Source organism: Anolis sagrei, chromosome 2, assembly GCF_037176765.1.
Source record: "Anolis sagrei isolate rAnoSag1 chromosome 2, rAnoSag1.mat, whole genome shotgun sequence".
NCBI lineage: Eukaryota > Metazoa > Chordata > Lepidosauria > Squamata > Dactyloidae > Anolis > Anolis sagrei.
The window spans coordinates 140,471,499-140,483,998 of NC_090022.1; the positions used below are offsets into that span (position 1 = coordinate 140,471,499).

The 12,500-nt window shown below is 42.3% G+C and overlaps 2 protein-coding genes across 2 annotated transcripts in view; one reads left to right on the plus strand and one right to left on the minus strand.

The window, feature by feature from the left end:
• Nucleotides 1–4,167, minus strand: part of LOC132768282 (protein FAM186A) — a 41,628-nt gene extending 37,461 nt beyond the window's left edge. Inside the window, exon 1 of the mRNA XM_060764021.2 lies at nt 3,700–4,167. The gene's annotated coding sequence lies outside the window, so the exon portion shown is untranslated. The remainder of the gene's footprint in view (nt 1–3,699) is intronic.
• Nucleotides 4,168–4,874: 707 nt separating this feature from the next.
• The window catches only part of LARP4 (La ribonucleoprotein 4), a 39,811-nt gene continuing 32,185 nt past the window's right edge, over nt 4,875–12,500 (plus strand). Inside the window, 1 exon segment of the mRNA XM_067463923.1 lies at nt 4,875–5,021. Within this exon segment, the coding sequence (XP_067320024.1) occupies nt 5,004–5,021 (18 nt within the window). The 5' untranslated portion in view covers nt 4,875–5,003.

Sequence of the window (12,500 nt, forward strand, 5' to 3'; positions counted from 1 at the left end):
ACTAGAGGACGCACTTCCCCACTTAGTGTAATTAATCTCCCCCACATTCTGCTACATAGTAGTCAGAGCCTTTGTAGTGGACATGAACAAAACTGTGCTGTAACTCTTTGTAATCTTTTAATATTAAATCCTGATTATGATATGCAACAGCTAAACCGTAGCTCAATTCAGGCTGCAGAACTCACAGCTTCCTAATATGGCTTAAAGGAGATCAGACCACATTGATCTCTCTGCCAAAGGAGCTGCTCTAACTCTAACCCTGCTATCTAACAAAATTTAATTTTGACAGATGCTCTGTGAGGAGCTAATTCCAAAGTAAAGGGACACTCTGAAAAAGGATAGACTGCATTTGCAGTTTTTATTGGTTGTTATTATGAGAGTAACCTACCCAAGACTGAGGGTGCATCTACACTGTAGAAATAATGCAGTCTGACGCCATTTTAACTGCCATGGCTGAATGCTATGGAATACTGGGATCTGTACTTTAGTTGGGCACCAAAGAAAGGAATTCAGTCTTGTCCTCTTCATAAACTTCCCAGGAACCACAGCTTATAAAAAGGAACAGCTCCATAAAGTTGCTATAACTTGGCTAAGGCTGTATAATACCAATATAGAGATAATTAAATACAGCTAACAATACATTTCTTATAACTTAAATTGTATACTTCTAAATTCTATCATTCATTGGTAGAGCCCCCAGTGGTGCAACGGGTTAAACCCTAGTGCCATCAGGACTGCTGACCAAAAGGTTGGCGGTTCGAATCCGGGGAGCATGGTGAGCTCCTGTCTATCAGCTCCAGCTTTATTTAAAAAAAAATAAAGCCTGCAGTAAACTATCTGAAATGAAAGGTGTCAAGCTCTTTCCCCAGTCCTTCTAAAATATAGCTAAAGAAGAGGTTAGGACCAATTACCTACCCCAGTAGTGCAATGGGTTAAACACTTGTGCCAGCAGGACTGCTGACTGAAAGGTTGGTGGTTCACATCCGGGGAGTGGGGTGATTTCCCGTCTGTCAGCTCCAGCTTCTCATCTGGGGACATGAGAGAAGCCTGCCACAGGATGGCAACACATCCAGGTGTCCCCTGGGCAACATCCTTGCAGACGGCCAATTCTCACACACCAGAAGCAACTTGCAGTTTCTCAAGTCACTCCTGACTCGAAAAAAAGGTGCAACTGAAGAGACAAAGAAAAAGGCCATGCAAGCAATTCAACACAAATTAGGGGTGTCAGCATGGCTGTTTGCAACTAATTTCCTGCACGAAAACATGCATATGAATTCAATTATTGTTGAATTATTGTTATTCAGCAAAGTCAGAGGGAATGTTTCCTGGACTGGGATCAATTCATCCAAATAGATTGGGGCTTAGTGTCAGGACCCATCCAATTCCTGGATGCACAAGTCCCATTAAAGTAAATATTTATTTATTTATTTACTTTACTTTACTTCTATACCGCTGTTCTCAGCCCGGAGGCGACTCACAGCGGTTCACAAGACACAAGACACAGCAAAATTCAATGCACCAATATAAAAACAGTTAATAACCTAATCTAATACACAGTTAGTACACAATTACTATCATCACCATTCACTAACGTCTCATCACTAAAACATGATCCAGATTCGTCATTCATTGTTCCATTCCTATGTCGTTACCAGTCATTGCACTAATTATTTGAACGCCTGCACAAATAAACAGGTCTTTACTTTTTTGCGGAATACCATTAGAGATGGTGCTAATCTGATGTCTATGGGAAGGGCGTTCCACAGCCGGGGGGCCACCACCAAGAAGGCCCTATCTCTCGTCCCCGCCAGCCGTGCTTGTGAAGCAGGCGGGATCGAGAGCAGAGCCTCCCCGGAAGATCTCAAAGTCCTAGTGGGTTCATAGGCCGAGATGCGGTCGGATAGGTAGCTTGGCCCAGAACCGTTTAGGGCTTTAAAGGTCAACACCAGCACTTTGAATTGAGCCCAGTAGCAAATCGGTAGCCAGTGGAGTTGGCGCAACAGGGGGGTTGTATGCTTCCTGCGTTCTGCTCCTGTTAGAATCATGGCTGCCGAGCGTTGGACTAGTTGAAGCTTCCGAGCTGTCTTCAAAGGCAACCCCACGTAGAGAGCGTTGCAGTAATCTAGGCGGGATGTAACCAGAGCGTGGACTACCGTTGCCAAGTCAGACTTCCCAAATATAATTTTCATTGGATACCCCTAGACTGTGGCATGACATGCCAGAAGAGCTTCAACAGCTAAAAGAGCTATTAGAATTCAAGACACAATTGAAGACCCATCTCTCCCGTCAGGTCAACCCAGTCAACTTTGAACCATGTTTTGGATTTGCATTCTATTGCTGATGTGTTGCTATTGAATTTTCCAGGTTGTATGGCTATATACCAGAAGTATTCTCTCCTGACGTTTCACCCACACCTACGGCAGGCATCCTCAGAGGTTGTGAGGTGTGTTGGATACTAGGCAAGTGGGGTTTATATATCTGGGATATCCAAGGTGGGGGAAAAAGTTTTTGTCTGTTTGAGGCAAGTACAAATATTGCAGTTAGCCACTTTGATTACCACTTAATTGATTTGCAGCTTCAAAGCCTAGGTGCCTCCTGCCTGGGAGGTGTTAGCTGGTCCTGATTGTTTCATGTCTAGACTCCCCCTGTTTTTGAGTGTTGCTCTTTATTTACTGTCCTGAGTTTTTTAAATACTGGTAGCCAGATTTTGTTCATTTTCATTGTTTCTTCCTTTCTATTGAAATTGTCCACATGATTGTGGAGTTTAATGGCTTATCTGTGTAGTCTGTCATAGTAGTTGTAAGAGTGGTCCAGCATTTATGTGTTATCAAATAATATGCTGTGTTCAAGTTGGTTCATCAGGTGCCCTGCTATGGCTGACTTCTCAGGCTAAATTCGTCTGTAGTGCCTTTCATGTTCCTTCATTCGTATTTGGGTGCTTTGTTTGGTGGACCCTATGTAGACTTGTCCATAGCTCTAAAACGTTAAAATCAGAACAGTAAATAAAGAACAACATTAAGAAAAAACAGGGGAATTCCAGACAAGAATCAATCAGGGCCAACTAACACTTCCCAACAAAGGATCCCCCAGGCAGCAATCAGTCAGGCTTTGAAGCTGCAAGGTCATTCAATGCTAATCAAGCTGGCCAATTACAACATTCATACTTGCCTCAAGCAGACAAGAGTTCTTTCTCCCACCCTGGACATCATTCCACAGATATATAAACCCCACTTGCCTAGTTTCCAACAGACTTCACAAAATGTCAAGAGACAATGTTTCTGGAACATGGCCATACAGCCCGGAAAACTCACACCAACCCAGTGATTCTGGCAATGATAGCTTTCTGACAACGTATTGCTGATGTATCGTTGGAGGCTGCTGTATTGTAGATGCCTATATTGCTGCTCTATTTGGCTCTTTGTACCATGTGTATTGGTGTATGTGTTTTCTAGTTGTTTGTATTTCATGTTGATATGTGTTCACTGTGTGGTCTCTCCTAATAGCTCTAAATGGGGTGTGATAATATTATAATGATATCATGTAATAAAACTTTATATATATACACCACCCTATATCACCAAAGGAATTCAGGGTGGTAACAGTGAATAGGAATAATAATAATAATAAAAATTATTATTATTATGCAATGGCGTAGTGAAACGACGTCCTTTTTACAAAAATGGCAAAATAAAAGCTTACTTTTTTGGAAGATTGTTCAATTGAAGTTTAACCTCACTCCTATTACTATTTTCACAAAGAAAACCCCAATGGGTTCAGTTTGCCTTCCTTCCAGGAACAGCGTTTGAGGCTAGTCTTCTTTTGGGTTCCTTAGGATTAAAACCCTTACTTTCATTGTGTTGGAAGAGTTTACTGCTGTTAGCACCGCGTAGGCCGCCAAACGTCGTAAAATGACTAAAGCGGCATCCTGGGAGTTGTAGTTTAGTGAGGCACCAGGACTCTTGGGCAGAAGAGCCTTTGGTTTTGTTTGTTTTTTTGTCGTGTCAGAAGCGACTTGAGTTGCTTCTGGTGTGAGAGAATTGGCCGTCTGCAAAGATGTTGCCCAGGGGACACCCGGATGATTTGATGTTTTTATCATCCTTGTGGGAGGCTTCTCATGTCCCCGCATGACAAGCTGGAGCTGAAAGAGGGAGCTCAGCCTTGGTAAAACGACAACTTTCACGACTCCATAGCATTGAGCCATGGCAAGGAACGCGGTGCCAAAACTGCATTTAATTCCTCAGTGAAGGGGCACCATGGCTTGTGTTGGGCAAGGGGAACTCTCCGCGGTGTGAAAGAGAACGTAATCAAAGTCAGCGAATGAGGGTATTAAATAGGTTCTTGTGGGTTTTTTCGGGCTATGTGGCCATGTTCTAGAGGCATTTCTCCTGACGTTTCGCCTGCATCTATGGCAAGCATCCTCAGAGGTAGTGAGGTCTGTATTTCAGTTCCTCACAGAGCGGCCTAGAGCGAGCGCCACCCCCGCGAAATGAATGGTTTCGTCCCAGATCCGCAGAAGGAGGGCCGCCCCGCTCTCTTCCCCCTCCCCCTCCCTCGAATGGTACGTCCCCGCGCCCGCAGCGCCTGAAACGCGTCGCGAGCCGCTTCCAGAAACGTCGGCTTGGCGTCAATGAATTCTTCCCCTCGTGCGTGCCCGGAAGCGCTTCCCTCAGCTGCCCCGGAAGGGGAAGGCGAGGAGGAGCCGGGCTGCGTGGTGTGTCAGCGAGGGGCGGCTCGGCCCTGCTGGCGGACGGAGCAATAGCGACAGCCGGGAAAAGGGAGCGAGGGAAGGAGGGAAGGAAGGAGGGAGGGAGGGGGGCAGTAGGAGTAGTAGTGGCGGCGGCGGGAGGCGGGGCCGTGGGAGGGGAGAAGGAGGCGAAAGCGAGAGCAGCGACGACGACGACGACCGCGAGGGCGCCTGCCGGGTTTTGGGGTCGGGAGGGTCAAAGCCCGGCGTTGGTGGCGGGGCGGGGCGGGAGCGACAGGAACGAGGCTGGAGGAAGAAGATGCTCCTCTTCGTGGAGGTGAGTGAGGGAGGGAATGTGTTTGTGAGCGGTGTGGGGGGGGGGCTGTTGGGGGCAATGGAGGTGCGCGAGGAAGGAGAGCGGTTGGGCCACGTGATCCCTCAGGCGGCGCGTGCCCGCCGGCCCTCCCTCGTGCCAGGTGCTCCGCGTGCGCCTGTGTGGCGGGGAGAGAGGGGGGGGGCATTGACACAGCAAAATTCCTTGTTCCACGCGCGAGGGGAGGATTGCTTGGGGCGCCTTGGGTGGGTGAAGAAGAGGCGGTTCCCTCAGTGCGAGGCCGGTCACGAGGCAGCCTGCCCGGCAAGGGGTTTTCCTCTTGGAGTCTTTCATATGGTGAATGTAGAAGCGGGGGCCTTGGGAGTTCATTCTTTCCGTGGCCTCTCTGTATGTGGGTAGGTGGGGGGGGGGAGGTGTGAGTGGGTGTGCCTGGCTCCTTCTGCTGCTCAAGGACAAGACGCAGAAAGGGAAGCAGGCCTTATGCGATGGCTGGGACTCGTGTACGAGTCGAAAGAGAAAGCATGGCTCGCCTGGCGTGGGACTGAGCATGGCAGGCCTGGGCGGCGTGATTAAGCGGGATGCGATTAACCAAGCCCCCCTCCCCCCCTTTCACACACACCCGAGAAGAAATAGGTCTCCATTGGAGGGTTGGTTTAGTAAAGTTTGTTCTGCTGGAAGGGAGGGAAGAGCCATGGTGACGGAGGCCTTGAAAGACACCGCAGTGACCTTTTGTCGAAGTTGTACTAGGAGAGGAACATGGACGGACACGTGTGAAGGTTACACACGATCGGAGGAAGGGGAAGGACAATTTCCCCACTGCTCTCTTCTACGCCTCCCTTTTAGAAAAAAAAAACAATCTGAGATATTTGTCCTCCTCCCTCCTTTTCTTTCACCTACAGGCACATGGCACCAGGGCAAGTTAGTCAGCTGACCGCCTGCTTTTCTTTGGCCTAGCTAATGCTTTGAGTAGATTCTAGATTGTATTGTTCTTACTGTAGAAATGTCAAACGAGTAAAGCTGCAACTTGGCAGTGGCTTGACTGTGCCCAGGAACAAAGCACACTTTCAATGGAGAAAGGGAGTAGTTTGTAGGTTTCAGGTGAAGTAGCACCGGATGATTTGGATTATTATTTTTTTGGTCCAGTTTGGGGATAATTGTAATAACTATTTGTTTTATCTGAACAGTGAAGTTTTCATTGTTTTCCGTTTACTTGTGTGAAACACTTAGGGGTCTGATTCTGTGATGTAACATATGGACTAGTTTTTGTTGTGTGCTGGCTCAAAACGGAAAATGATGTTTAAAAATGATATTTCAGCATGTTTCAGAAAAAGCAGTATTTTTTAGAGAATCAGAATCTTATGCTATTTACATTGAAATAAGTTTCACTGAACACATTGTGACTTAAGGGAAAGGTAAGGGCTTTTCCCTGATATTAAGTCCAGTCGTGTCCAATTCTGGGGGTTGGTGCTCATCTCCATTTCTAAGCAAAAGAACCGGCGTTGTCCATAGATACCTTCAAGGTCATGTGACCGACATGACTGCATGGAGCACCGTTACCTTCCCACTGGAGTGGTACCTATTGATCTACTCACATTTGCATGTTTACGAACTGCTAAGTTGGCAGAGGCTGGAGCTGACAGCAGAAGCTCACGTCACTCCTTGGATTCAAACCAACGATCTTTCAGTCAACAAGTTTAGCAGCTCAGTAGTTTGACCCACTGTACCTGTGACTTACAGTTATGCATATGTTCTTGGACTAGATCAGTGTTTCTCAACCTTCCTAATGCCACAACTCCTTAATACAATTCCTCATGTTGTGGTGACCCCCAACTATAAAATTATTTTTGTTGCTACTTCATAATTGTAATTTGCTACTTTTATGAATCGTAATGTAAATATCTGAAATGCAGGATGTATTTTCATTCACTGTACCAAATTTGGCACAAATACTCAATACGCCTAAATTTGAATACTGGTGGGGTTGGGGTGATTGATTATGTCATTTAGGAGTTGTAGTTACTGGGGTTTATAGTCAACCTACAATCAAAGAGCATTCTGAACTCCACCAATGATGGAATTGAACCAAACTTAGCACACAGAACTCCCACAACCAACAAAAATACTGGAAAGATTTGGTGGGCATTGACCTTGAGTTTTGGAGTTGTAGTTCACCTACATCCAGAGAGCGCTGTGGTCTCAAACAATGATGAATCTGGACCAAACTTGGCATGAATACTCAATATGCCCAAGTGTGAACACTGGTGGAGTATGGGGAAAATAGATTTGACGTTTGGGAGTTATGATTTCTGGGATTTATAGTTCACCTACAATTAAAGAGCATTCTGAACCCCAACAATGATAGAATTGGGACAAATTTCCCACACAGAACCCCCACAACCAACATAAAAGACTGTGTTTTCAGATGGTATTTGGTGACCCCTTTAACACCCCCTCGTGACCCCCTTGGTTCTCGACTCTCAGGTTGAGAAACACTGGGCTAGTTGCTTGCTTTGCAAAATCATTGGCTTTTTGACAAAATTATAGAGTCAGAGCTTAGCTGAATACTGTATAATTCCAACAGGTCTTAATAGCACAACTCATTTTGCTATCATTATGCAGAAAAGTTAAAGTAATGCCATACACAGCTTTTGAGTAAAACATTTTCAGTTTTACTATGCACAGTGCATGTGACATGCTAGAAAGTTTGTGAAATTCACAGTACAGCTCTGTGTAGCAATTCAAAAATAAATCTTAATGACCTAAATGGGCTTACTTAGGTCCCACTCATGGGATAAAGGCAGGTTAAACATGAATAAATAATAATAATACTTCTAGGTCCTTGGATATATGGTTTCATTCTTAATTTGGTGACTGGTTTTTAGTAGTGCTTTGAAAATTAAGGTCTAATTTAAAAAGTTATGGTCTGAAATGAATCAGCATATAGAGCAGTATCCATTAATAGCAACATACCTGTATTCTTGTTAAGATAAGGCTATACTATTATAAAATGGAAATGAGATTAGTGGGAAATATTCGCCTCTGCTGTTTTAATTTCTCCTATTGGAAAAAAATCTTTACTGGTTTGTCATGGCGTCATTTATTACTGTTATTTTTTTTCTTAATTATGCAAAATAGAAGCTTAATACCTCTATAAAAGAACAGGAAGTAAATGTTTTTGAATCAGACAAAAATTAGACTAGTCCGGCCTGAGAATAATTTCTGATCTGCAGAATGTAGCTGTTAGAAATGAATTCCATGTTATAGGTACTATCCTTGTGACATCTAAGTCAATAAAGTGATTTTAAGGGACTCATTGAAGTTCTCAATGTATTTGCTTGCAAGTAAGTTTTTGCAGGTGAATATATATATAAATTAGCTGTCCCCTGCCATGCGTTGCTGTGGCCCAGTCTGGTGATCTGGAAAATAAAGTAATGTGAAAGTGTTGGTTTCTAATATATGTAATTTATTTATGCTTTGTGGGTAAACAGTATTTGATTATGTTTTCTTGCCCTGGTGAAGGGAGTTGGACTGGATAGCCTTAAGTATTTTCTATTGGTCATAGGCGTTCTGTGTGGGAAGTCTGCCCCAATTCTATCGTTTGTGGGGTTCAGAATGCTCTTTGATTGTAGGTGAACTATAAATCCCAGTAACTACAACTCCCAAATGACAAGGTCTATTTCCCCCAAACTCCATCTGTCTTCCTAGTTGGGCATATGGAATATTCATGCCAAATTTGGTCCAGATCCATCATTGTTTGAGTCCATAGTGCTCTCTGGATGTAGGTGTACTACAACTCCCAAACTCAACATCAATGCCCACTAAACCCTTCTAATATTTTCTGTTGGTCATTGGAGTCCTGTGTACCACGTTTGGTTTAATTCCCTCTGCCCTGAGTCCTTTGGGGAAATAGAGCGGAATATAAAGAAAGTTTTATATTATTATTATTATTATTATTATTATTATTATCGTCATTGGTGAAGTTTAGAATGCTTTTTGATTGTAGATGAACTATAAATCCCAGCAATGACAAACTCATTTTTTTTTTTTAGTGATGGGCTAGGAGGTGTCTTGTGGCCAAATTTGGTGGAATTTCGTCCAATGGTTTTTGAGTTATATTAATCCCACAAATGAACGTTACATTTTTATTTATATAGATATATTCATAATTACAGTCTTAGAAATTTTGGATGTTTATTGCTCAGCTAATGTTATTTTTCTTTGCTTTTCCAATGTGTAAGTCTTGGTAGTGACTTCTCAAATCTACTGAGATTCCCCTATATTGACTCTAGCTTTCTTGTGTTAATTTTCTAACAAAACAGGAATGGAAAACCAAGTTCAGGCTTAGGCTTGTTGGGGAAATGATAGATGAGGAATTCAAATTCAGGTGTAAAATAAAGTTTTTGTTTTCCATTAGCTGCAGAATCACTCCTCTAGACCCCTCCTATCCAGTGAAGGGAATAATTAATTATAGGTCAAAGCTTCCAAGATTTTCTAGCACAGTACTCAACCTGGGGTCCTCAGATGTTTTTGGCCTACAACTCCCAGAAATCCCAGTCAGTTTACCAGCGGTTAGGATTTCTGGTAGTTGAAGGCCAAAAACATCTGGGGACCCCCGGTTGAGAACCACTGGTCAAACAGCTCCATGTGAATTCTTACTTTGGCCCAGCTGTCTTACCACCATGCTGCTTTCTAGTCTAGCTTGACCTTGGATTCAAGAGGTGCATGTCATCACTCAATGAGAAGTGGTTGTAAAGTCTGGAAAAAGCAGCAGTATCCCAAGCAAACCATTGGGCCAGTGGGGTTTTGGGTTTGTCTCATAGGCTAGTAGTGATATGATTTTATTGCTTTTATTGCTTTTATGGTTGTTTTTGCAGATAATAATAATAATTGTTTTCTGTTAATTGTTATTGCTAAAATTGCTGTTTGTTAACTGTTGTTATTGTCCTTTGCTGTTATGTAATGCGGGCATCGAATTGTGCCTTGCTTTTGTAAGCTGCCCTGAGTCCCCCCCGGGGTGAGAAGGGCGGAGTAGAAGCAACCGAAATAAATAATAATAATTCTTGTCTTTATGTATAATAATGTAAAAGATATTTGGTTAACTTGCCACGTTTGTTGCTTTCCCAGTACGTAGCTGTTATAATCCCATCCAAAATATACTAGGCACATTGAACAACCCATTTCAGTATATAAATAGTGGCACATTTTGTATCAAGTGGTGTCTGTATGCTAATAAAACAGGTATCACGGAAAGAACTGTTAAGATTTTACACTTCTTTGTTTAGATTTGGGATTGTTCAAGAAGGGTTCAGGGTTGATTTAATGCCTGGTCTGCTTATATGATGTTGGATGGAGCTCATTGAACTGAAGTTTTCTATTTGATTGATTTATTATCTATATAAATAAAAATGTTCGTTTGTGGGATTAACAGAACTCAAAAACCATTGGACGAATTGACACCAAATTTGGACACAAGACACCTATCAACCAATGTATGTCCTTCACTCAAAAAATGACTTTGTCATTTGGGAGTTGTAGTTGCTGGGATTTATAGTACACCTACAATCAAACAGCATTCTGAACTCCATCAATGATGGAATTGAACCAAACGTGGCACACAGGACTCCCATGACCAACAGAAAATACTACAAGGGTTTGGTTGGCATTAACCTTGAGTTTGGGAGCTGTAGTTCATCTACATCCAGAGGGCACTTTGGACCCAAAAAATGATGGATCTGGACCAATCTTGGCACGAATCCCCCATTTGCCCAAATGTGAATACTGCTGGAGTTTGGGGGAAATAGACCCTGACATTTGGGAGTTGTAGTTTTTGGGATTTATGGATAGTGTCATAGATTTGAAAGGGAGCCCTCAAGAAGGATGATTATATGTTGCATGTTCCAGAGTAGGCAAACCAGACAATCTCCACATCAACACTGACATAGAAACAATAAGGAATACTGTTTACCCACAAGCATAAAGGAATTACATATATTAGAAACCATTACTTTATTTTCCAGATCACCAGACTGGGCTACAGCAACGCGTGGCAGGGGACGGCTAGTGCTGTATAATGAGCCACTTGGGTTTAGGCTGATACATGATGTATTAGCTGAAGACGAGTGACTTGGTTGTCAAAATGCTAGGGAAGAACTGTGGAAGAAAGCTCATGTGCTGCTTGCTGGGATCTTGTTTCCATTTGTATGCCACTATGAGGGAAAAGACTGCTGAACTTACGTAGGTTTTGGGTCTCATTCAGTACAGCTCTTATAAATGTTGTGTCCTTGCTAATAAAGTGATTGATCCTGTTCTACACAGATGTGAAAAACCAAAGCAAAGAAGTTACTTTGTTTCACATAACTGAAAGCCAAACATATTTGACACTGCTAAGTGTTTTTTTCTAAATGTTTCCCTAGTGGAAAGTGTTTAGAAGAAACACAATTGGTTGGTAAAATAATGTTATCAATACTTACTGGCTACAGTGGAAAAAATGCAGTGCAGTCTTTCAAGTAATACCTTGATACTGACCTTACATGATACCTTCGTAATTATTAACTTTATAAATACTTTGTTGCAAGTTAAACGTCAACTGTATGTTGGCAGTGATGTAGCCATTTTGTTTAATGGAGATAATTGTATAAATTTTTACTATCAGCTGTTTATGCCAGCTGTGAATGATAAGTTATTAATTCTCTTAGTGCATGCTAAGCTTTCAGTAAATTGTTCTGGGAGCTTTTGTGAAAGGTAGGGGAGACACAATTTCAACTTAAAAACATTTTAGTTTTTCTTAATCATCTCTGTTATTCCTTCAGAGATTCCCAATTATGCAACACGTAGGAGCAGTTAGTAAACATATTAACATATTGAACATATTTAAAATTTCCTGTCTTAATTTAAATTGAAGTCCTATTAAAGCTTCAGTTATAACCATAATAACATATCAGATGCTTTTATTCTAAAGAAAGAAAGAAAGTGTGGTTGAAATAAAAATGTCCCTTTCTGAATGAACCTATATAAGTTTGCACTGTGGCAGTACAGTATTTGCATGTTTCTTTAGTATGGCTTTCTCCCAAATAGGTGTATCTAGGGTTTCAATTTAAATCAGATGCAAATCCTCTTGAGTGTTCTGGGATATATGTACTGAGGGTGACTGCTTATGCATAATGCACAACTTCAGCAGTCTACTTCTCCATCAAAGACTCCTGATTCATGGATAGCAATCTGTATCTAGCATGACGTTTAGGACAATCTTCTGTACTCTGGCTATCATGTTAATAAATTTTGTTTCAAGGACAGATTTGGTCACTTCACAGAACAAGGACATTGCTCTTCATCCTATTTGTTTAGTACAAATATGTCTGAAGGGAAAGAAAAGAATTGCATTGGTAACCAGTAAATACTTACTTTTGTAATAGTGAAAGGAGAAGAAAAGTACTAGCATTTGTTAGTTAATATATGTAAAAATGAGAAGCTCCTTGACAATAC